Source organism: Tinamus guttatus, unplaced genomic scaffold, assembly GCF_059628265.1.
Source record: "Tinamus guttatus ecotype Peru unplaced genomic scaffold, ASM5962826v1 Tinamus_guttatus_pri_ptg001392l, whole genome shotgun sequence".
Taxonomy (NCBI): Eukaryota; Metazoa; Chordata; class Aves; order Tinamiformes; family Tinamidae; genus Tinamus; species Tinamus guttatus.
Window position 1 is genome coordinate 82,779 of NW_028289926.1, and position 25,499 is coordinate 108,277.

The 25,499-nt window shown below is 62.6% G+C and overlaps 1 protein-coding gene and 1 pseudogene across 2 annotated transcripts; both read left to right on the forward strand.

The window, feature by feature from the left end:
* The first annotated feature begins 1,230 nt into the window (after nt 1-1,230).
* On the forward strand, nt 1,231-19,488 carry XRCC1 (X-ray repair cross complementing 1). The gene is made up of 16 exons (XM_088539112.1): nt 1,231-1,281; nt 2,004-2,096; nt 2,703-2,801; nt 4,029-4,187; nt 9,268-9,345; nt 10,721-10,820; nt 12,597-12,809; nt 12,904-13,051; nt 16,527-16,643; nt 17,344-17,434; nt 17,508-17,568; nt 18,182-18,227; nt 18,439-18,527; nt 18,739-18,829; nt 19,028-19,103; nt 19,375-19,488. Exons 1-16 carry the CDS (start codon nt 1,231-1,233, stop codon nt 19,486-19,488), a joined length of 1,626 nt encoding a protein of 541 aa, XP_088395238.1.
* A 1,019-nt stretch (nt 19,489-20,507) lies between these two features.
* Nucleotides 20,508-25,337, forward strand: LOC148590372 (persulfide dioxygenase ETHE1, mitochondrial-like; annotated as a pseudogene). The gene is made up of 5 exons (XR_015914315.1): nt 20,508-20,596; nt 21,265-21,409; nt 22,290-22,438; nt 23,336-23,465; nt 25,247-25,337. The product of XR_015914315.1 is annotated as a persulfide dioxygenase ETHE1, mitochondrial-like (transcript).
* Nucleotides 25,338-25,499: the final 162 nt, after the last annotated feature.

The window sequence follows — 25,499 nt, forward strand, 5'->3', positions numbered from 1 at the left end:
CCTCTCAGAATGCCCCCAAAACAGCCCAAAATGGCCCCAAATACCCCTGAAATGGCCCCGAAACGGCCTGAAACACCCCAAAATGGCCCCGAATACCCCCCAAACGGCCCCAAATACCCCCAAAATGGCCAAAACAGCCCCAAATAGCCCCAAAATGGCCCCAAATACCCCTGAAATGGCCCAAAACACCCCAAAACAGCCCCAAATACCCCCAAAACGGAGCAAAACAGCCCAAAATAGCCCCAAAAGGGCCCAAAATGGCCCAAAACAGCCCCAGAATGGCCCCCAAACGGCCCCAAATACCTCCCAGAATGCCCCCAAAACAGCCCAAAATGGCCCCAAATACCCCTGAAATGGCCCCGAAACGGCCTGAAACGGCCCCAAATACCCCCAAAATGGCCCCAAACAGCCCCAGAATGGCCACAAAAGGGCCCCAAATACCTCCCAGAATGGCCCCAAAACAGCCCAAAACGGCCCCAAATACCCCTGAAATGGCCCCGAAATGGCCTGAAACGGCCCAAAACGGCCCCAAATAGCCCCAGAATGGCCCCAAAAAGGGCCCAAATACCCCCCAAATGGCCTGAAATGGCCCCAAAACTGCCCCAAATAACCCCAAAATGGCCCCAAACGGCCCCAGATAGCCCCAGAATGGCCCCAAAATGGCCTCAAATACCCCCCAAATGGACCCAAATACCCCTGAAATGGCCCCAAAATGGCCAGAAATGGCCCCAAATACCCCCGAAATGGCCCCAAAACAACCTGAAACGGCCCAAAATGGCCCAAAACAGCCGCGAATACCCCCAAAAGGACCAAAATACCCCCTAAATTACCCAAAAGGGCCGCAAATATCCCCGAATTGGCAAAAAAAGAAGGAAATGGGTGAAAATGCCCCAAAATATCCACAAAATGGCCCAAAATAGGCCAAAACAGCCCAAAATGCCCCAAAACGGCCCCAGGAATCCGGCCCCGCCCCTCTGAATAAAGCGGAAAAAGTGAACGTGGTTTCTGACGTCATCACTGTCCCCCCGCCTTGCCCTGGTGACGTCACGGGAGGGGCGGAGGGCGCATGCGCGGGCCTGAGGGCGGGAAAGCGGCTGGGAGGACCGCGGCACCATAGAGCTTGGAGGACTGGCGGAGCGGAACCTCCCCCACGCGCATGCGCGGCGGGACCATAGAGCGCGGCGCGCGCGGCGGCGCGGAGCGGCTTCCGCTTCCGGTGCGGGCGCCACCATGCCGGAGATCGCGCTGGAGCGGGTCGTGTCCGTGAGCAGCGCCGACCCGGTGGGAACCGGAACCGGAACCGGCAGCAGAACCGGCCGGAACCGGGGAAGGGGGCGGGGGAACCGGCCGGAACCGCGAGGCGGGCGGGCGGAGGGGGGGGGGGGGCGCGCGGGCGTCTCTATGGTAACGGAGGGGGGCGGGGGAGGGAGAGGGGCCTCCGCGGGGTGTTTGGTCACGTGGGCGAGGCCGGCGCGGGGAGGGAGGGGCGGGGCCTCCCTGTGGGCGGGGCCTCCCTGTGGGCGGGGCCTTTTCCACCCCCTCCCCATTCGCTTTAATGGGCGTCATAGGGTGTCATGGAGGGGGGCGGGGCCTGCGAGTGGGCGGGGCTGGACGAAGGGGGCGGGGCCTTTCCCACCCCCTCCCCATTTGCTTTAATGGGCGTCATAGGGTGTCATGGAGGGGGGCGGGGCTGGACGAAGGGGGCGGGGCTTTTCCCACCCCCTCCCCATTCGCTTTAATGGGCGTCATGGGGTGTCACGGAAGGGGGCGGGGCCTCCCTGTGGGCGGGGCCTTTCCCACCTCTTTTCCATTTGCTTTAATGGGCGTCATAGGGTGTCATGGGGGGGCGGGGCCTCCGTGTGGGCGGGGCTTAGGGGCGGGGCCTCCCCGTGGGCGGGGCTTTTCCTCCCCCATTCCCTTCAATGAGGGGCGGGGGGGACGGCACTGGAAGGGGGCGGGGCGAGGCGGGGAGGGGCGTGTCCTGATCTGGCCCCGCCCCCCAGGCTCACGGCCCCCAGAACTTGCTCCGCCCCCAGAGCGGCCGCTGCTGGCGGGGGGAGGGGCGGGGCGAGCGGCAGGTCAGCGTCGTCCTGCAGGTACCGGCCCTTTAAGAGGAGGGGCGGGGCCTCCAAAAGGGGGCGGGGCTTTCAACGGGGGCGGGGCCTTCAAAGGGGGCAGGGCCTTCAAGGAGGTGGGGCCCTTTAAGAGGGAAGGGGCCCTTTAAGAGCGGGGGGGGCTGTAAAGAGGGAGCGGGCCCTTTAAGGGGGGGCGGGGCCCTTTAAGGGGGCGGGGCCCTATAAGGGGAGGGGCCCTATAAGAGGAGGCGGGGTCCTTTAAGAGGGGGCGGGGGCCTTTAAGAGGGGGCGGGGTCTTTCAGAGGGGGAGGGGTCTTTAAGGGGGGACATGGCCCTTTAAGAGGGGGTGGGATCTCTAAGGGGGCGGGGCCTTTAAGAGGGGAGGGGCCCTTTAAGGGGGAGGTCTTTAAGAGAGGGGGCCCTTTAAAAGGGGAAGGGCCTTAAAGGGGGCGGGGCCTTAAGAGGGGGTGGGGCCTTTTAAGAAGGGAGGAGCCTTTTAATAACGAGGGGGTCCTTTAAGAGGGGGCGGGGCCTTTAGAAGGAGATGCCTTTAATAAGGAGGGGCCCTTTAAGCGGGGGGAGGAGCCCGGTGGCTCCGCCCCCCACGCGCTGGCCCCGCCCCCCCAGTTCTCTCGCCCCGCCCCCCTGCACCGCATCGACGTCGGCAACGAAGGCTCCGCCTTCGTGGAGGTGCTGGGCGGGGCCGAGGCCGGGAGCGACTACGAGGTGGGCGGGGCCTCCCTTGGGGGCGGGGCCTCGGGGTGGGCGGGGCCTCGGGTGGGTGGGGGCTCTTTGGGGAGGAGCTTGGGGGGGTACAAGGGGATGGGGCTTCCTGGAGGGGGTGGGGCCTGATTGGGGGTGGGGCCACGAATGGGGAGGGGCTTTGTTGGGGCGGGGCCTCTTTGGGGGAGGAGCTTTATTGGGGTGGAGGGTCTGGGGGCGGGGCCTAATTGGGGGCGGGGCTTTGTGTGGGCCTTATGGGAGGGGGGCGGGGCCTCCCTGGAGGCGGGGCTTTATTAGGGACAAGGCCTTGTGGGGGGCGGGGCCTCATTGGGGGGCAGGGCCTGGCTGGGGCGGGGCCTCATTGAGGGAGGGGCCTCATTGGGGGCGGAGTCTTGTTGGGGGCGGGGCCTGTTTGGAGTGGTCTCCTTGGGGGGGGTCTCATTGGGGGCGGGGCCTGGTTGGGGCGGAGTCTCATTGAGGGGCGGGGGCCTCAATGAGGGGCGGGGCCTCATTGGGGGAGGGGCCTGCTTGGGGCGGGCCCGGGGGGGCGGAGTCTCCTTGAGGGGCAGGGGCCTCATTGGGGGCGGGACCTCATTGGGGGCGGGGCCTGGTTGGGAAGGGGCCTCAGTGAGGGGCGGAGCCTCCTTGGGGAGGAGTCTCATTGAGGGCGGGGCCTGCCTGGGGAGGGGATTCATTGGGGGCGGGGCCTCATTGGGGGCGGAGTCTCATTGAGGGGTGGGGGCTCATTGGGGTGGAGTCTCATTGGTGGGTTGGGCCTCATTGAGGGGCGGGGCCTCATTGAGGGGCGGGGCCTCCTTGGGGTGGAGTCTCCCTGAGGGCGGGGCCGGGGGTGGAGTCTCATTGAGGGCAGGGGCCTCATTGGGGGTGGAGTCTGAGGGGCGGGGCCTCATTGGGGAGGGGCCTCGGGGTGGAGTGTCATTGAGGGCGGGGCCTCATTGAGGGGCGGGGCTGGGGTGGAGTCTCATAGAGGGCGGAGTCTCATTGGGGCGGGGCCTCATTGAGGGGTGGGGCTGGGGGGCGGAGTCTCATTGGGGCGGGGCCTCATTGGGGGCGGGGCCTCATTGGGGCAGGCCCAGGGGGGGCGGAGTCTCCTTGAGGGGGGCGGGGCCTCCGCCTCCATGAAGGGCGGGGGGGGGGTGGATCCAAGGGGGGTGGGCGGGGCCGGGCGGGCAGGAAGGGGGCGTGTCCCGGACGCGGCCCCGCCCCCAGGTGCTGCTCCCGGCGGCCGCCATGATGTCGCCGCGGGAGAGCCGGGCGGGGGAGGGGCCGCGGCGGGTGCGGAGCTTCGGCCCCCCCGCGCTGACCCCCCCCGCGGGCGCCCGGCCCTGGGACCGGGTCAAGGTCGTCTGCAGCCAGCCCTATGGACAGGTACGTATGGATAGGGACCCTATAGATACCCTGTAGATACCCTATGGACAGGTACCTATAGGAGCCTATAGATATCCTATAGATACCCTATGGACAGGTAGCTATAGGAACCCTATAGATACCCTATGGACAGGTAGCTATAGGGAATGCCCTATAGATACCCTATAGATACCCTATGGACAGGTACCTATAGAGAGCTATAGATACCCTATAGATACCCTATGGACAGGTATGTATGGATAGGGATCTATAGGGGAATAGATACCCTATGGACAGGTACCTATAGGAGCCTATAGATACCCTATGGACAGGTACCTATAGATAGGAAACCTATAGATACCCTATGGACAGGTAGCTATAGGGACCCTATAGATATCCTATGGACAGGTACCTATAGGAGCCTATAGATACCCTATAGATACCCTATGGACAGGTACCTATAGATATGGACCCTATAGATACCCTATGGACAGGTACCTATAGGGACCTATAGGGAATACCCTATAGATAGATACCCTATGGACAGGTACCTATAGGGACCCTATAGGGAATACCCTATAGATACCCTATGGACAGGTACCTATAGGAACCCTATAGGGGAATAGATACCCTATGGACAGGTACCTATAGGATCCTATAGATACCCTATGGACAGGTACCTATAGATACCCTATAGATATCCTATGGACAGGTACCTATAGATACCCCATAGATACCCTATAGATACCCTATGGACAGGTACCTATAGATACCCTATAGATACCCTATGGACAGGGACCTATAGGAACCCTATAGGGGAATAGATACCCTATGGACAGGTACCTATAGGATCCTATAGATACCCTATGGACAGGTACCTATAGATACCCTATAGATATCCTATGGACAGGTACCTATAGATACCCCATAGATACCCTATGGACAGGTACCTATACATACCCTATAGATACCCTATGGACAGGTACCTATAGGATCCTATAGGAGAATATATACCCTATGGACAGGTATGTATGGATAGGGATCTATAGGGGAATAGATACCCTATGGACAGGTATCTATAGGGAATACCCTATAGATACCCTATGGACAGGTACCTATAGATAGGAAACCTATAGATACCCTATGGACAGGTACCTATAGGATCCTATAGGGAATACCCTATAGATACCCTATGGACAGGTATGTATGGATAGGGATCTATAGGGGAATAGATACCCTATGGACAGGTACCTATAGATATGGACCCTATAGATACCCTATGGACAGGTACCTATAGGAGCCTATAGATACCCTATGGACAGGTATGTATGGATAGGGATCTATAGGGGAATACCCTATGGACAGGTACCTATAGGGACCTATAGATAGCCTATAGACAGGTACCTATAGGAGCCTATAGGGAATACCCTATAGATACCCTATGGACAGGTACCTATAGATATGGACCCTATAGATACCCTATGGACAGGTACCTATAGGAGAATATATACCCTATGGACAGTACCTATAGAGACCTATAGATACCCTATGGACAGGTACCTATAGGGACCCTATAGGGGAATGTATACTCTATGGACAGGTACCTATAGGGATTCTATAGGGAATACCCTATAGATACCCTATGGACAGGTACCTATAGGAACCCTATAGGGGAATATATACCCTATGGACAGGTACCTATAGGGACCTATAGATACCCTATGGACAGGTACGGGACCCTATAGATACCCTATGGACAGGTACCTATAGGGACCTATAGGGAATACTCTATAGATACCCTATGGACAGGTACCTATAGATATGGACCCTATAGACAACCGTATGGACAGGTACCTATAGGGACCTATAGATACCCTATGGATACCCTATGGACAGGTACCTATAGGATCCTATAGATACCCTATGGACAGGTACCTATAGGGACCTATAGATACCCTATGGACAGGTACGGGACCCTATGGACAGGTACCTATAGGGACCTATAGGGAATACCCTATAGATACCCTATTGACAGGTACCTATAGGATCCTATAGGGGAATATATACCCTACGGACAGGTACCTATAGGGACCTATAGATACCCTATAGATACCCTATGGACAGGTACCTATAGGGACCTATAGGGAATACCCTATAGATACCCTATGGACAGGTACCTATAGATATGGACCCTATAGACAACCTTATGGACAGGTACCTATAGGGAATACCCTATAGATACCCTATGGACAGGTACCTATAGGATCCTATAGGGGAATATATACTCTATGGACAGGTACCTATAGATATGGACCCTATAGACAGCCCTATGGACAGGTACCTGTAGGATCCTATAGGGAATACCCTATAGATATCCTATGGACAGGTACCTATAGGAACCCTGTAGGGGAATATATACCCTATGGACAGGTACCTATAGGGACCTATAGATACCCTATGGACAGGTACGGGACCCTATAGATACCCTATGGACAGGTACCTATAGATATGGACCGTGTAGATACCCTATGGACAGGTACCTATAGGGACCTATAGGGGAATGTATACCCTATGGACAGGGACCTATAGGGACCTATAGATACCCTATGGACAGGTACCTATAGATATGGACCCTATAGATACCTATGGACAGGTACCTATAGGAACCCTATAGGGGAATAGATACCCTATGGACAGGTACCTATAGGGACCTATAGATACCCTATGGACAGGTACGGGACCCTATAGATACCCTATGGACAGGTAGCTATAGGAACCCTATAGACAACCCTATGGACAGGTACCTATAGGATCCTATAGGGAATACCCTATGGGCAGGTACCTATAGAGACCTATAGATACCCTATAGACAGGTACCTATAGATATGGACCCTATAGGCAACCCTATGGACAGGTACGTATAGGAACCCTATAGACAGCCCTATGGACAGGTACCTATAGGGAACTATAGATACCCTATGGACAGGTACCTATAGATATGGACCTGGACCCTATAGATACCCTATGGACAGGTACCTATAGGGACCTATAGATACCCTATGGACAGGTACGTATAGGGGAATACCCTATAGACAACCCTATAGACAGGTACCTATAGGGACCCTATAGACAACCCTATGGACAGGTATGTATAGGCACCTATAGATATCCTATGGACAGGTACCTATAGATATGGACCCTATAGACAACCCTATGGACAGGTACGTATAGAGAGAGCCTATAGATACCCTATGGGCAGGTACCTATAGGAACCCTATAGACAACCCTATGGACAGGTACCTATAGGATCCTATAGGGGAAAATATACCCTATGGACAGGTACCTATAGGGACCTATAGATACCCTATGGGCAGGTACCTATAGATATGAACCCTATAGATACCTTATGGACAGGTACCTATAGGATCCTATAGGGGAATGTATATCCTATGGAGAGGTACCTATAGGGACCCTATAGACAACCCTATGGACAGGTACCTATAGGATCCTATAGGGAATACCCTATAGATACCCTATGGACAGGTATGTATGGATAGGGACCCTATAGATACCCTATGGACAGGTACCTATAGTGACCCTATAGATACCCTATGGACAGGTACAGATAGGATCCTATAGGGGAATATATACCCTATGGACAGGTACCTATAGATAGGGAGCCTATAGACAACCCTATGGACAGGTATGGATAGGATCCTATAGATACCCTATGGACAGGTATGTATGGATAGGGGATCTATAGGAGAATACCCTATAGACAATCCTATGGACAGGTACATATAGGGATCCTATAGACAACCCTATGGACAGGTATGTATAGATAGGGGAATACCCTATAGAGGAATAAATACCCTATGGACAGGTACCTATAGGAAAATACCCTATAGACAGTCCTATGGACAGGTATCTATAGAGAAACGCCCTATAGAGAAATACCCTATGGGCCGGTATAGATAGATAGGGATCCTATGGGCAAGTACCTATAGAAAAATACCCTATAGCCAACCCTATACACAAGTACATATGGATAAGGACCTTATGGAGAAATAACCTATAGACGGTTATAGGCGGGTGCCCTATGGACAGGTACTTATAGCTGATCCTATAGGCAACCCTATAGACAGATTTCCTATGGACAGGTACCCTAGGGACAGGTACAGGTAGGGAAAAAACCTATAGAAAGGGGCCCTATGGACAGGTCCCCTATAGACAGGTGCCCTATAGGCGGGTACCCTATAGGCGGCTGCCCTATGGGGAGGTACCTATAGCTGATCCTATAGGCAACCCTATGGACAGGTCCCCTATAGCTGGGTCCCCTATAGACAGGTCCCCTATAGACAGGTGCCCTATAGGCGGGTACCCTATAGGCGGCTGCCCTATAGGTGGGTGCCCTATGGGGAGGTACCTATAGCTGATCCTATAGGCAGCCCTATAGACAGATTCTCTATGGACAGGTACCCTATGGACAGGTCCCTTATAGACAGCTCCCCTATAGACAGGTCCCCTATAGCGGGGTACCCTATGGACAGGTCCCCTATAGACAGGTCCCTATAGGGGAGTGCCCTATGGGGAGGTCCCTATGGGCAGGTCCCCTATGGACAGGTCCCTTATAGACAGGTACCCTATAGACAAGTCCCCTATAGCTGGGTCCCCTATAGCTGGGTCCCCTATAGACAGGTCCTCTATAGACAGGTCTCCTATAGGGGGGTCTCCTATGGGGAGGTACCTATAGCTGATCCTATAGACAACCCTATGGACAGGTCCCCTATGGACAGGTCCCTATAGGGGGTCCCCTATGGGGAGGTCCCCTATGGACAGGTCCCCTATAGCTGGGTCCCCTATAGACAGGTCCCCTATAGACAGGTCCCCTATAGGGGGGTCTCCTATGGGGAGGTACCTATAGCTGATCCTATAGACAGGTCCCCTATGGACAGGTCCCCTATGGACAGGTACCCTATGGGGAGGTCCCCTATGGACAGGTCCCCTATAGGTGGGTCCCCTATGGACAGGTCCCTATAGGGGCTCCCCTATGGGGAGCTCCCCGGACGCCGGGGCCCTTCACCCCCCTCTCCCCCCCCAGGGCCGCCCCTTCGGCCTCTCCTTCATCCGCTTCTTCTCCCCCCCCGACGACGACAACGAGGAGGAGGAGGAGCCACCGGTGAGACCCGCCCACAACGTCCCCAATGGCACCCCAGTGTCCCCAATGTGACCCCAGTGTCACCCCAATGTGACCCCAGTGTCCCCAATGTCACCAATGTCACCCCAATGTCACCCCAATGTCACCCCAATGGCACCCCAATGTCACCCCCAGTGTCCCCAATGTCACCCCAATGTGACCCCAATGTGACCCCAGTGTCCCCAATGTCCCCAGTGTCACCAATGTCCCCAATGTCACCCCAATGTCCCCAACGTCCCCCCAATGTCCCCAATGTCACCCCCAGTGTCACCAATGTCCCCCAATGTCATCAATGTCCCCCCAGTGTCCCCAATGTCCCCAATGTTCCCCCCAATGTCCTCAATGTCACCCCAGTGTCACCAATGTCCCCAATGTCCCCAATGTCACCCGTGTCCCCAATGTCACCCCAGTGTGACCCCAGTGTCCCCAATGTCCCCAGTGTCACCCCAATGTCCCCCCTACGGTCACCAATGTCACCAATGTCACCCGTGTCCCCAATGTCACCCCAATGTGACCCCAGTGTCACCAATGTCCCCCCTAGGGTCACCAATGTCACCAATGTCCCCAATGTCACCCCAATGTGACCCCAGTGTCCCCAATGTCTCCAGTGTCACCCCAGTGTCACCCCAATGTGACCCCAGTGTCCCCAATGTCCCCCCCAGTGTCACCAATGTCCCCAATGTCCCCAATGTCACCCGTGTCCCCAATGTCACCCCAATGTGACCCCAGTGTCCCCAATGTCCCCAGTGTCACCCCAGTATCACCCCTAGGGTCACCAATGTCTCCAATGTCCCCAATGTCCCCCCCAGTGTCACCAACGTCCCCAATGTCCCCAATGTCCCCAATGTCCCCAATGTCCCCCCAATGTCCCCAGTGTCCCCAATGTCCCCCCAACGTCCCCCCAATGTCCCCAAGGTCACCCCCAGTGTCACCAATATCCCCCAATGTCATCAATGTCCCCCCAGTGTCCCCAATGTCCCCAATGTTCCCCCCAATGTCCTCAACGTCCCCAATGTCCCCAGTGTCCCCAACGTCCCCCCAGTGTTCCCCAATGTCCCCAATGTCCCCTGACCCCCCAATGTCCCCAACATCCCCCCCAATGTCCCAATTGTCCCCAATGTCCCCAACATCTCCCGACCCCCCCAATGTCCCCAACGTCCCCAATGTCCCCCCAACCTCCCAATGTCCCCCCAATGTCCCCAATGCCCCTGACCCCCCAATGTCCCCAACGTCCCGAATGTCCCTAGACCCCCCCAATGTCCCCAATGTCCCCAACATCTCCCGACCCCCCCCAATGTCCCCAACGTCCCCATTGTCCCCAATGTCCCCTGACCCCCCCCGTGTCCCCCCCCCCCAGGTGACCCGTCTGGGCCCCTTCCGGCTCCGCCAGGACGACGGAGACGACCGGAAACCGGGAGCGCTTTTCTACCGGAGAGGAGCGGGCGGCCCCCCCGCGGGTGCGCCCGGACGCCGGGGCCCCTTCCCGGATTCCTGGGCCCTTCCCGGATTCCTGGGCCCCTTCCCGGATTCCTGGGCCCCTTCCCGGACTCCTGGGCCCTTCCCGGACGCCTGGGCCCCTTCCCGGATTCCTGGGCCCTTCCCGGACTCCTGGGCCCTTCCCGGATTCCTGGGCCCCTTCCCGGATTCCTGGGCCCTTCCCGGACTCCTGGGCCCTTCCCGGACGCCTGGGCCCCTTCCCGGATTCCTGGGCCCTTCCCGGACTCCTGGGCCCTTCCCGGACGCCGGGGCCCCTTCCCGGATTCCTGGGCCCTTCCCGGATTCCTGGGCCCCTTCCCGGATTCCTGGGCCCCTTCCCGGGATTCCTGGGCCCTTCCCGGACTCCTGGGCCCTTCCCGGACGCCTGGGCCCCTTCCCGGACGCCTGGGCCCCTTCCCGGATTCCTGGGCCCCTTCCCGGATTCCTGGGCCCTTCCCGGACGCCTGGGCCCTTCCCGGATTCCTGGGCCCTTCCCGGACTCCTGGGCCCCTTCCCGGATTCCTGGGCCCCTCCCAGATTCCTGGGCCCTTCCCGGACTCCTGGGCCCTTCCCGGACGCCTGGGCCCTTCCCGGACTCCTGGGCCCCTTCCCGGACTCCTGGGCCCTTCCCGGATTCCTGGGCCCTTCCCGGACTCCTGGGCCCTTCCCGGATTCCTGGCCCCTTCCCGGACTCCTGGTCCCTTTCCTGGATTCCTGGGCCCTTCCCGGATTCCTGGCCCCTTCCCGGATTCCTGGGCCCTTCCCGGGATTCCTGGGCCCTTCCCGGACTCCTGGGCCCCTTCCCGGATTCCTGGGCCCTTCCCGGACGCCTGGGCCCCTTCCCGGACTCCTGGGCCCCTTCCCGGACTCCTGGCCCCTTCCCGGACGCCTGGGCCCCTTCCCGGACTCCTGGCCCCTTCCCGGACTCCTGGGCCCCTTCCCGGATTCCTGGGCCCTTCCCGGACGCCTGGGCCCCTTCCCGGATTCCTGGGCCCTTCCCGGACGCCTGGGCCCCTCTCTCACCCCCTCTCTCCCCCCAGGTTCCCCCCCGGACGCTCCTGCTCCCAGTTACGCTCAGGCCGCTCTGCAGGGAGGAGCCGGAGAGACCCCCGGATCCAACCGGGAAGCGAAGGTGGGTCCGGGAATCCGGGAAGGGGCCCAGGAGTCCGGGAAGGGGCCCAGGAGTCCGGGAAGGGCCCAGGAATCCGGGAAGGGGCCCAGGAATCCGGGAAGGGGCCAGGAATCCGGGAAAGGGCCCAGGAATCCGGGAAGGGCCCAGGAGTCCGGGAAGGGGCCCAGGAATCCGGGAAGGGGCCCAGGAATTTGGGAAGGGGCCAGGAATCCGGGAAGGGCCCAGGAATCCGGGAAGGGGCCCAGGAATCCGGGAAGGGGCCCAGGAATCCGGGAAGGGCCCAGGAGTCCGGGAAGGGGCCCAGGCGTCCGGGAAGGGGCCCAGGAATCCGGGAAGGGGCCCAGGAGTCCGGGAAGGGGCCCAGGAGTCCGGGAAAGGGCCCAGGAATCCGGGAAGGGGCCCAGGAATCCGGGAAGGGGCCCAGGAGTCCGGGAAAGGGCCCAGGAAACCGGGAAGGGGCCCAGGAGTCCGGGAAGGGGCCCAGGAATCCGGGAAGGGGCCCAGGAATCCCGGGAAGGGGCCCAGGAATCCGGGAAGGGGCCCAGGAGTCCGGGAAGGGGCCCAGGAATCCGGGAAGGGCCCAGGCGTCCGGGGGGGTCCCCTTTCTCATTCCTTCCCCCACCAGAGCCCGGCGGGTCCCAAACGGAAGCGGGTGACACCCCCGACGCCAACAACTGCAGCGACAACAACCGGAGCAACAACAACCGCAGGGACAAGAACAACAACCGGGGGGGCGAAAACAACAACCGCAGGGGCGAAAACAACAACCGCGGGGGCAAAAACAACAACCGCAGGGGCGAAAACAACAACCACGGGGACGAAAACAACAAGCGCAGGGGTGAAAACAACCGCAGGGATGAAAACAACAAGCGCAGGAGGGACAACAGGCGGAGCGGGAACAGGCGGAGCGGGAACAGGCGGAGCGGGAACAGGCAGCCCCGGCCGGGGGGGGGTCCTGGCCGGGGTCGTCCTGGTCCTGAGCGGGTTCCAGAACCCGGAGCGGAGCCGAATCCGGGAGGCGGCTCTGGAGCTGGGAGCGCGGTACCGACCGGAATGGGGAGCGGACAGCACGCACCTGGTGTAGGAATACCGGGAATACCGGGAATATGGGAATACGGGATGGGAGACGGGAATATGGGATGGGAACCGGGAATGGGATCCGGGAATACGGGATGGGAGCTGGGAATATCCGGTACCGCCCGGAATGGGGAGCGGACAGCACCCACCTGGTGTAGGAATACCGGGAATACCGGGAATACCGGGAATATGGGAATACCAGGAATATGGGAATATGGGAGACGGGAATATGGGAATATGGGATGGGATATGGGAATATGGGAATATGGGATGGGAGCTGGGAATATCCGGTACCGACCGGAATGGGGAGCGGACAGCACGCACCTGGTGTAGGGATACCGGGAATACCGGGAATACCGGGAATATGGGAATACGGGATGGGAGACGGGAATATGGGATGGGAACCGGGAATGGGATCCGGGAATACGGGATGGGAGCTGGGAATATCCGGTACCGCCCGGAATGGGGAGCGGACAGCACCCACCTGGTGTAGGAATACCTGGAATACCGGGAATATGGGAATACCAGGAATATGGGAATATGGGAGACGGGAATATGGGAATATGGGATGGGATATGGGAATATGGGAATATGGGATGGGAGCTGGGAATATCCGGTACCGCCCGGAATGGGGAGCGGACAGCACGCACCTGGTGTAGGGATACCGGGAATACCGGGAATACCGGGAATATGGGAATACGGGATGGGAGACGGGAATATGGGATGGGAACCGGGAATGGGATCCGGGAATACGGGATGGGAGCTGGGAATATCCGGTACCGCCCGGAATGGGGAGCGGACAGCACCCACCTGGTGTAGGAATACCGGGAATACCGGGAATATGGGAATACCAGGAATATGGGAATATGGGAGACGGGAATATGGGAATATGGGATGGGATATGGGAATATGGGAATATGGGATGGGAGCTGGGAATATCCGGTACCGACCGGAATGGGGAGCGGACAGCACGCACCTGGTGTACGGATACCGGGAATACCGGGAATACGGGAATACGGGAATATGGGATGGGATATGGGAATATCCGGTACCGCCCGGAATGGGGAGCGGACAGCACCCACCTGGTGTAGGGATACCGGGAATACCGGGAATACCGGGAATACGGGAATATGGGAGACGGGAATACGGGAATATGGGATGGGATCCGGGAATACGGGATGGGATATGGGAATATCCGGTACCGCCCGGAATGGGGAGCGGACAGCACGCACCTGGTGTAGGAATACCAGGAATACCGGGAATACCGGGAATACGGGATGGGAAACGGGAATACGGGATGGGATATGGGAATACGGGATGGGAGCCGGGAATACGGGATGGGAGCTGGGAATATCCGGTACCGCCCGGAATGGGGAGCGGACAGCACGCACCTGGTGTAGGAATACCGGGAATACCGGGAATACCGGGAATATGGGAATATGGGAATATGGGATGGGAACCGGGAATGGGATCCGGGAATACGGGATGGGAGCTGGGAATATCCGGTACCGACCGGAATGGGGAGCGGACAGCACGCACCTGGTGTAGGGATACCGGGAATACCGGGAATACCGGGAATATGGGAATATGGGAATACCGGGAATACGGGAATATGGGAATATGGGATGGGAGCTGGGAATATCCGGTACCGACCGGAATGGGGAGCGGACAGCACGCACCTGGTGTAGGGATACCGGGAATACCGGGAATATGGGAATATGGGAATATGGGAATATGGGATGGGAGCTGGGAATATCCGGTACCGACCGGAATGGGGAGCGGACAGCACGCACCTGGTGTAGGGATACCGGGAATACCGGGAATACGGGAATATGGGAGACGGGAATACGGGAATATGGGATGGGAACCGGGAATGGGATACGGGAATACGGGATGGGAGCTGGGAATATCCGGTACCGACCGGAATGGGGAGCGGACAGCACCCACCTGGTGTACGGATACCGGGAATACCGGGAATACCGGGAATACGGGAATATGGGAATATGGGATGGGAACTGGGAATATCCGGTACCGACCGGAATGGGGAGCGGACAGCACGCACCTGGTGTACGGATACCGGGAATACCGGGAATACCGGGAATATGGGAATACGGGATGGGAACCGGGAATGGGATCCGGGAATACGGGATGGGAGACGGGAATATGGGATGGGAGCTGGGAATATCCGGTACCGACCGGAATGGGGAGCGGACAGCACGCACCTGGTGTAGGGATACCGGGAATACCGGGAATACCGGGAATATGGGAATACGGGATGGGATATGGGAATATGGGATGGGATCCGGGAATACGGGATGGGAGCTGGGAATATCCGGTACCGACCGGAATGGGGAGCGGACAGCACGCACCTGGTGTAGGGATACCGGGAATACCGGGAATACCGGGAATACGGGATGGGAGCTGGGAATATCCAGTACCGACCGGAATGGGGAGCGGACAGCACCCACCTGGTGTAGGGATACCGGGAATACCGGGAATATGGGAATATGGGAATACCGGGAATACGGGATGGGATATGGGATGGGATATGGGAATACGGGAATATGGGAATATGGGATGGGAACCGGGAATATCCGGTACCGACCGGAATGGGGAGCGGACAGCACCCACCTGGTGTAGGAATACCGGGAATACCGGGAATACGGGAATATGGGAATATGGGAATACGGGATGGGAGCTGGGAATACGGGATGGGAGACGGGAATACGGGATGGGAGACGGGAATACGGGAATACGGGATGGGAGCTGGGAATATCCGGTACCGACCGGAATGGGGAGCGGACAGCACCCACCTGGTGTAGGAATACCGGGAATACCGGGAATATGGGAATATGGGAATATGGGATGGGAACCGGGAATGGGATCCGGGAATATGGGATGGGATCCGGGAATACGGGAATATGGGAATATGGGATGGGAGCTGGGAATATCCGGTACCGACCGGAATGGGGAGCGGACAGCACCCACCTGGTGTAGGGATACCGGGAATACCGGGAATACCGGGAATATGGGAATATGGAGACAGGAATACGGGATGGGATCCGGGATGGGATCTGGGAATTCGGGATGGGAGCCGGGAAGGGAGCCGGGAATCCGGGAAAGGGATCCAGGGAGACGGGAAGGGAGCCGGGAATATGGGAAAGGGATCCGGGGATCTGGGAAGGGATCCAGGAGATCCAGGAAGGGGCCCAGGCGTCCGGGGAGGGCTCCAGGATTCCGGGAAGGGCCCAGGAATCCGGAAGGGCTCCAGGATTCCGGGAAGGGCTCCAGGATTCCGGGAAGGGATCCAGGATTCCGGGAAGGGCCCAGGATTCCGGGAAGGGGCCCAGGATTCCGGGAAGGGGCCCAGGAGTCCGGGAAGGGCTCCAGGGATCCGGGAAGGGCTCCAGGGATCCGGGAAGGGCTCCAGGGATCCGGGAAGGGCCCCGGCGTCCGGCCCACGCTCCCCCCGTTCCAGCTGCGCCTTCCCGGGCACCCCCAAGGCCGCGCGGGCCCAGGCGTCCGGGGGGCTCCTGGTGGCTCCCGCCTGGATCTGGGAATGCCGGAAGCAGCGACGGCGCCTGCCCTGCGGCCCGTGAGGGGGGCGGGGCTTGGGGGGGGGACACGCCCATTGGGGGCGGGGCTTGGGGGGAAACCCATGGGGGTGGGGCTTGGGGGGAACGCATGGGGGAGGTTCCCATGGGGTGATGGGGGCGGGGCTTGGGGGGACACGCCCACCCGGGGGGCGGGGCTTGGGGGGAACGGGGGGTCCCATTGGGGTGGGGCTTGGGGACACGCCCATTGGGGGCGGGGCTTGGGGGGGAACCCATGGGGGGGAACATGGGGGGGTTCCCATGGGGGTGATGGGGGCGGGGCTTGGGGGGACACGCCCACCCGGGGGCGGGGCTTGGGGGAACGGGGGGGTCCCATGGGGGTGGGGCTTGGGGGGGCACGCCCATTGGGGGCGGGGCTTGGGGAAATATGGGGGGGTTCCCATGGGGGTGGAGCTTATGGGGGGTCACGCCCCTTTGGGGGTGGGGCCTGGTGGGACATTCCCATTGGGGGTCATTGTGCAAGGGGGGCGGGGCTTGGGGCGGTTACGCCCATAAGGGGGCGGGGCTCTTGCAGGGGGTCCCCTCCAGGGGGTGGGGCTTGGGGCTGGACACGCCCACGTGGGAGGAGGGGGGCGGAGGCCACGCCCACTGGAAGGGGGTCTGTGGGGGGGGCGGGGCTTATGGAGGGACACGCCCCCCGGGTGGGCGGGGCCCCACGGTAACCACCCCCCCCCCCCCCAGGTACCTGTTGGACGGATCCGGCTCCGCCCCCTCGGACAGCGACGGGGGGGAGGAGCCAGCGGAGGCCCCGCCCCCCCGGCGCGCCAAGAAGGTGGGGGAGGAGCCAACACGGGGGGGAGGGGCCCGGACGCCTGGGCCCTTCCCAACCCCTCCCCCTTTTGCAGAGCCCCGCCCAGACTCCGCCCCCCAGGACCCCCCCCGGCTCCGACGGCGACGACCCCCCCGGTAGGAGGGAGCAGAGAAGGGCCCAGGAATCCGGGAAGGGGCCGGGAATCCGGGAAGGGCCCAGGAATCCGGGAAGGGGCCCAGGAATCCGGGAAGGGGCCGGGAATCCGGGAAGGGCCCAGGAATCTGGGAAAGGGCCCAGGAGTCCGGGAAGGGCCCAGGAGTCCGGGAAGGGCCCAGGAGTCCGGGAGGGGCCCAGGAGTCCGGGAAGGGCCCAGGAGTCCGGGAAGGGGCCCAGGAGTCCGGGAAGGGGCCGGGAATTCCGGGAAGGGGCCGGGAATCCGGGAAGGGGCCGGGAATCCGGGAAGGGGCCAGGAGTCCGGGAAGGGGCCCAGGAGTCCGGGAAGGGGCCCAGGAATCCCGGGAAGGGCCCGGGAATCCGGGAAGGGCCCAGGAGTCCGGGAAGGGCCCAGGAATCCGGGAAGGGGCCGGGAATCCGGGAAGGGCCCAGGAGTCCGGGAAGGGGCCCAGGAGTCCGGGAAGGGCCCAGGAGTCCGGGAAGGGGCCAGGAGTCCGGGAAGGGCCCAGGAATCCGGGAAGGGGCCCAGGAATCCGGGAAGGGGCCCAGGCGTCCGGACCCCCCTCCCACTTTCCCATTTCCCTCTTTCCGCAGATCCAGATGGGGATGAATCCGGGGACACCGAGGACGAATTGAGGAGGTGAGAGGGGCCCGGACGCCTGGGCCCCTTCCCGGATTCCCGGGCCCTTCCCGGACTCCTGGGGCCCTTCCCGGACGCCTGGGCCCTTCCCGGACTCCTGGGCCCTTCCCAAATTCCTGGCCCCTTCCCGGACTCCTGGGCCCCTTCCCGGATTCCCGGGCCCTTCCCGGACGCCGGGGCCCCTCAACACGTCTCCCCTCCCCCCCCATAGGGTGGCGCCGCCCCCCCCCGACGACGATCCCTACGGAGGATCCACGGACGAGAACACGGACACGGAGGAGCCCATCCCCCCCCTGCCCGGTGAGCCCGGACGCCTGGGCCCTTCCCGGGATTCCTGGGCCCTTCCCGGACTCCTGGGCCCCTTCCCGGGATTCCTGGGCCCTTCCCGGATTCCTGGGCCCTTCCCGGGATTCCTGGGCCCCTTCCCGGATTCCTGGGCCCCTTCCCGGATTCCTGGGCCCTTCCCGGACGCCTGGGCCCCTCCTTGACCGTCTCTTTTTCCTCCTTCCAGACTTTTTTGAGGGAAAAACCTTCTTTTTCTACGGAGATTTCGCCGCTCCGGAGCGGCGCCTCCTGCTCCGCTACGTGACGGCGTTCGGAGGGTACGAGGGGCCCAGGTGTCCGGGAAGGGGCCCAGGAGTCCGAGAAGGGCCCAGGAATCTGGGAAGGGCCCAGGAATCTGGGAAGGGCCCAGGAGTCCGGGAAGGGGCCCAGGAGTCCGGGAAGGGGCCCGGGAATCTGGGAAGGGGCCCAGGCGTCCGGGCACCCCCCCCACACTTGTCCCCTTCTCCCCCCTCCAGGTCGGTGGCTCCCTACATGAGCGAGAAGGTGACGCACGTGGTGACAGCCCAGGACTGGGACGAGACCTTCGAGGAGGTGGGAGGCGCCCGGACGCCTGGGCCCCTTCCCGGATTCCTGGGCCCCTTCCCGGACGCCTGGGCCCTTCCCGGATTCCTGGGCCCTTCCCGGACTCCTGGGCCCTTCCCGGATTCCTGGGCCCCTTCCCGGACTCCTGGGCCCTTCCCGGACTCCTGGGCCCTTCCCGGACGCCTGGGCCCTTCCCGGATTCCTGGGCCCTTCCCGGATTCCTGGGCCCTTCCCGGACTCCTGGGCCCTTCCCGGACGCCTGGGCCCTCTCTCCCCGCAGACCCTGGATCTCAACCCGTCTCTCTCCTTCGTTCGGCCCCGCTGGGTCCTGCTCTGCGGCCAGCGGCTCCGCCTGGTGCCGCCGCAGCCGTTCGCCGTCGTCCCCCGCGCCTGACGCGTCACCCGGCGTCACCCGGCGCCGTCACCCGGTGTCACCCAGGATCACCCGGCATCACCCGGCATCACCTGGCAGCGTCACCCAGTGTCAGCCGGTGTCACCCGGCGACGTCACCCGGCATCACCCGGCGGTGTCACCTGGTGTCACCCATTGTCACCCAGCATCACCTGGTGCCGTCACCCGGTGTCACCCAGCGGCATCACCTGGTGTCACCCAGCGTCACCTGGTGTCACCCAGCATCACCCTATGGTGTGACCCGGTATCACCTGGCGCTGTCACCCAGCGTCACCCGGCATCACCCGGCAGTGTCACCCGGTGTCACCCAGGATCACCCGGTGCCGTCACCCGGCATCACCTGGTGTCACCCAGCAGTGTCACCTCGTGTCACCCGGCATCACCCGGCGGCGTCACCCGGTGTCACCCGGCGCCGTCACCTGGTGTCACCCGGCGGCGTCACCGCGACCAACCCCCCACCACACCCTGCGTTTCGGGCTGTTTCCGTGTGGATTAAAAGCGGTTTTGGCCTTTTGGATCCGATCCCCAAAGGGGCCCCGGCGTCCGGGAAGGGGCCCAGGCGTCCGGGCACCCCCAGAAAGAGGAAGGAGAGTTGGGACCTTCCCGGACTCCTGGCCCCTTCCCGGACTCCTGGGCCCTTCCCGGACTCCTGGGCCCCTTCCCGGACGCCTGGGCCCCTTCCCGGACTCCTGGGCCCCCGCCCCGCTACGGGGGCGCGGCCCCTTTAAGGCCGTCGGCTCCGCACGCGGGAAGGGAACGCGGAAGCGCCGCGCGCGGCCAATCAGGGCCGCGGGTTCCCCTCGCCCCGCCCCCGTTTGAATCCTTAAAGGGGCCGCCCCAGCGGGCCCCGCCGCGCGGGGGCGTCGCCGCTTTAAGAAGCTCCCGCCCTTAAAGCGGCCGCGCCGGGCGGCGCCAATGGGCGCCGAGGGGCCCCGCCCAGGGAGGCGTCGCCGCTTTAAGCGGCCGCCGGGAGGGGGGGGGCTCTTAAAGGGGCCGCAGCGGCGGCGGCGGCGCCATCGTCATGTGGGGGCTGCGGGCGCTGGGGGCCGCGCGGGGCTACGGGACGGGGCGGAGCCTCCTGCTGCGACAGGTGGGGGGCGGGGCCCGGACGCCGGGGCCCCTCGGGGGGGGACGGGGCCCTCCCCGGACTCCTGGGCCCTTCCCGGATTCCTGGGCCCCTTCCCGGACTCCTGGGTCCCTTCCCGGACTCCTGGGCCCTTTCCCGGACTCCTGGGCCCCTTCCCAGATTCCTGGGCCCCTTCCCGGATTCCTGGGCCCTTTCCCGGACTCCTGGGCCCTTTCCCGGACTCCTGGCCCCTTCCCGGACTCCTGGGCCCCTTCCCGGACTCCTGGGCCCCTTCCCGGATTCCTGGGCCCTTCCCGGGATTCCTGGGCCCTTCCCGGACTCCTGGGCCCCTTCCCGGATTCCCGGCCCCTTCCCGGACTCCTGGGCCCTTCCCGGACTCCTGGGCCCCTTCCCGGACTCCTGGGCCCCTTCCCGGATTCCTGGCCCCTTCCCGGACGCCTGGGCCCCTTCCCGGACTCCTGGGCCCCTTCCCGGACTCCTGGGCCCCTTCCCGGACTCCTGGGCCCTTCCCGGATTCCTGGGCCCTTCCCGGATTCCTGGGCCCCTTCCCGGACGCCTGGGCCCCTTCCCGGATTCCTGGGCCCTTCCCGGACTCCTGGGCCCCTTCCCGGACTCCTGGGCCCTTCCCGGATTCCTGGGCCCCTTCCCGGACTCCTGGGCCCCTTTCCCAGCTCTTCGAGTCCCGCTCTTGCACCTTCACCTACCTCCTGGCGGACGCAACAAGCGGCGACGCCGTCGTCATCGACCCCGTGTTGGAGACGGCGCCGCGGGACGAGCGGCTGTTGCGGGAGCTGGGGCTGCGGCCCCGCTACGTGGGTGCGGCGGCAACAGGCGGACGCCGGGGGGTTCCGGGAACAGGCGGACGCCGGGGCCCTTGGGGGAACACCCGGACGCCAGGGCCCTTCTAGGGACACCCGGACGCCAGGGCCCATTGGGGGTTAGGGGGACACCCGGACCCCTCTGGCAACAGGCGGACATGGGGGGGCCTCCGGGAACAGGCGGACGCTGGGGCCCATTGGGGGATGGGGGGGACACCCGGACGCCAGGGCCCTTCTGGGAACACCCGGACACCTGGGCCCATTTAGGGTGACACCCGGACACCGGGGCCTGTTGGGGAACACCCGGACGCCAGGGCCCTTCTAGGAACACCCGAACACCTGGGCCCATTGGAGGATGGGGAGACACCCGGACACCAGGGCGCCTCTGGCAACAGGCGGACACGGGGTCCTCCGGGAACAGGCGGACACCTGGGCCCACTGGGGGAACAGGCAGACGCTGGGTCTCCTCTGGGAACACCCGGACACCAGGGCCCATTGGAGGATGGGGGAACACCCAGACACCTGGACCCATTTGGGGTGACACCCGGACACCAGGGCCCCTCTGGCAACAGGCGGACGCTGGGGGCTTCTGGGAACACCCGGACACCTGGACCCATTGGGGGACACCCGGACACCAGGGCTCCTCTGAGAACAGGCAGACACGGGGGCCCATTAGGGGATGGGGGACACCCGGAGGTCAGGGACCATTGAGGGAACACCCGGACGCCAGGGCCCTTCTAGGAACACCCGGACACTGGGGCCTTTTGTGGATGGGGAGACACCCGGACGCCTGGGCCCTTTCTGCGCACGGGGAGCCCCGCGGCGGTTGTTGCGGGGGGTCGGCTGTGCGGTACAACCGGTAACCACCCCCCTTGCAGTGAACACCCACGTCCACGCCGACCACGTGACGGGAACAGGCGCCCTGCGCGCGGCCCTGCCCGGTTGTGCCAGCGCCATCTCGGCCGCCAGCGGCGCCCGGGCCGACCGCCTGTTGCACGACGGGGACCGGCTGCGGTTCGGGGCCTTCGTGAGTGCGGGGAACAGGCGGACGCGCGGGCCCCTTGGGGAAGTAACACCCGGACGCCCGGGCCCCTTTAAAGGGGAGACACCCGGACGCCTGGGCCCACTGGGGAGTCACACACGGACACCGGCGAGCAACACCCGGACACCCGGGCCCATTGGGGGATGGAGACACCCGGACGCCTGGGCCCATTGGGGAAGTAACACCCGGACACCAGGGAGTAACACCCGGACGCCTGGGCCCATTGGGGAAGTAACACCCGGACACCAGGGAGTAACACCCGGACACCCGGGCCCATTGGGGAAGTAACACCCGGACACTTGGGCCCATTGGGGAGCAACACCCGGACACCGGGGAGCAACACCTGGACGCCTGGGCCCATTGGGGGATGGAGACACCCGGACACCTGGGCCCATTGGGGAGTCACACCCGGACACCGGGGAGCAACACCCGGACGCCTGGGCCCATTGGGGAAGTAACACCCGGACACTTGGGCCCATTGGGGAGCAACACCCGGACACTTGGGCCCATTGGGGAGCAACACCCGGACACCCGGGCCTATTGGGGAAGTAACACCCGGACATTTGGGCCCATTGGGGAGCAACACCCGGACACTTGGGCCCATTGGGGAGCAACACCCGGACACCCGGGCCCATTGGGGAAGTAACACCTGGACACTTGGGCCCATTGGGGAGCAACACCTGGACACCCGGGTCCCTTGGGGAGCAACACCCGGACACCTGGGCCCATGGGGGAAGTAACACCCGGACACCCGGGCCCATTGGGGAGCAACACCCGGACACCCGGGCCCATTGGGGAAGTAACACCTGGACCCTTGGGTCCATTGGGGAGCAACACCCGGACACCGGGGAGCAACACCCGGACGCCCGGTGTCCTCGGCAGGAGCTGGAGGTCCGGGCCAGCCCCGGTCACACCCCCGGCTGCGTCACCCTGGTGCTGGACGACGCCTCTATGGCCTTCACGGGCGACGCTCTGCTCATCCGCGGCTGCGGCCGCACCGACTTCCAGCAGGGCAGTGCGCCTGACGGGAGGACCCGGGGGTGTTGGGAGGAGTATGGGGGTGTTGGGGGGTCCCTGGGGGTGGTGGGAGGACCAGGGGGGTGTTGGGAGGACCCCGAGGGTGTTGGGAGGACCAGGGGGGTGTCGGGAGGACCATGAGGGTGTTGGGAGGACCCTGACACTGTTGGGAGTACCAGGCGGGTGTTGGGAGGACCCCAAGGGTGTTGGGAGGACCCCAAGGGTGTTGGGAGGACCCTGACAATGTTAGGAGCGCCCCAAGGGTGTTGGGAGGACCCTGATGGTGTTGGGAAGACCCTGACGCTGTTGGGAGGACCTTGATGGTGTTGGGAGGACCCTGAGGGTGTTGGGAAGACCGTGAGGGTGTTGGGAGGACCCTGACAGTGTTGGGCGGACCCCGAGGGTGTTAGGAGGACCTTGATGGTGTTAGGAGGACCATGAGGGTGTCGGGAGGATTATGAGGGTGTTGGGAGGACCCCAAGAATGTCAGGAGGACCCTCTGGGTGTTGGGAGGACCCTGATGGTGTTGGGAGGACCCTAAGGGTGTTGGAAGACCGTAAGGGTGTTAGGAGGACCCTAAGGGTGTTAGGAGGGCCCTGTGGGTGTTGGGAGGACCCTAAGGGTGTTGGGAGGATCCTGATGGTGTTGGGAGGACCCTGAGGGTTCTAGGAGGACCATGAAGGTGTTAGGAGGACCGTGAGGGTGTTGGGAGGACCCTGATGGCTTTAGAAGGACCCTAAGGGTGTTGGGAGGACCATGAGGGTGTTGGGAGGACCCTGACAGTGTTGGGAGGACCCCAAGGGTGTCAGGAGGACCATGAGGGTGTTGGGAGGACCACGAGGATGTTGGGAAGACCCTGACAATGTTAGGAAGACCCTGAGGGTGTTAGGAGCGCCCCAAGGGTGTTGGGAGGACCCTGACGCTGTTGGGAGGACTGTGAGGGTGTTGGGAGGACCCTGACAGTGTTAGGAGGACCCTGTGGGTGTTGGGAGGACCAGGGGGTGTTGGGAGGACCCCAAGGGTGTCAGGAGGACTCTGACGGTGTTGGGAGGACCCTGATGGTGTTAGGAGGACCCTCTGGGTGTTGGGAGGACCCTGTGGCTGTCGGGAGGACCCTAAGGGTGTCAGGAGGACCGTGAGGGTGTCGGGAGGACCATGAGGGTGTTGGGAAGACCCTGACGTTGTTGGGAGGACCTTGATGCTGTTGGGAGGACCCTAAGGGTGTCAGGAGGACTATGAGTGTGTTAGGAGGACCCTGTGGGTGTTGGAAGACCGTAAGGGTGTCAGGAGGACCCTGAAGGTGTCAGGAGGACCCTGACGGTGTCGGGAGGACCCCAAGGGTGTTGGAAGGACCCCGTGGGTGTCGGGAGGACCATGAAGGTGTCGGGAGGACCCCGTGGGTGTCGGGAGGACCATGGCGGGTGCCGGGAGGACCGCGGAGGGCCCTGGGAGGACCCGGGGGTGTCGGCGGGAACCATAGAGTGCGCTGGGAGCGGCCCCGCCCGCCCGTCTCCATGGCGACGCCCCCCCCCCCGGCGCTTCACGCTGGGTGCGTTACCATGGCAACAGCGCGGGGGGGCGGGGCGGAGGGGCTCGCCCTAGCAACGGGGGCGGGAGGGGGGAGTCTCCAAGGGGGGCGGGGCCCGCGCGGTCTCCACGCAACGCGGGCGGGGGGGAGTCTCCAAGGGGGCGGGGGCCGCGCGAGTCTCGCCGCGGTAACGGAGGGCGTGCCGCCGCCGTCGCCATGGTAACCCGCTCCCCTCCACCCCCCGACAGGCTGCGCGCGCACCCTGTACCGCTCCGTGCAACGAGCGGATCTTCAGCCTGCCCGGAAGTTGCCTCATCTACCCGGGACACGACTACAACGGTACCGGAAACGGGGTGGGCAAATGGAGGGGCTGGGGGTAAATAGAGGGGGTAAATAGGGGGGTTGGGGGGGTAAATAGGGGGGGGGTAAATAGGGGAGGGGATGTGGGGGACTGGGGGGTAGGTAAATAGGGGGGGCTGAGGGAGGTAAATGGGGCGGAGT

Coding starts and splice junctions, on each gene's coding strand:
- XRCC1 (XM_088539112.1), top strand. CDS start 1,231: ATGCCGGAGATCGCGCTGGAGCGGGTCGTGTCCGTGAGCAGCGCCGAC. Junction 1,282..2,003: donor CCGTGAGCAGCGCCGACCCG/GTGGGAACCGGA, acceptor CCCGCCCCCCAG/GCTCACGGCCCCCAGAACTT. Junction 12,810..12,903: donor CGAAAACAACAAGCGCAGGG/GTGAAAACAACC, acceptor GAGCGGGAACAG/GCAGCCCCGGCCGGGGGGGG.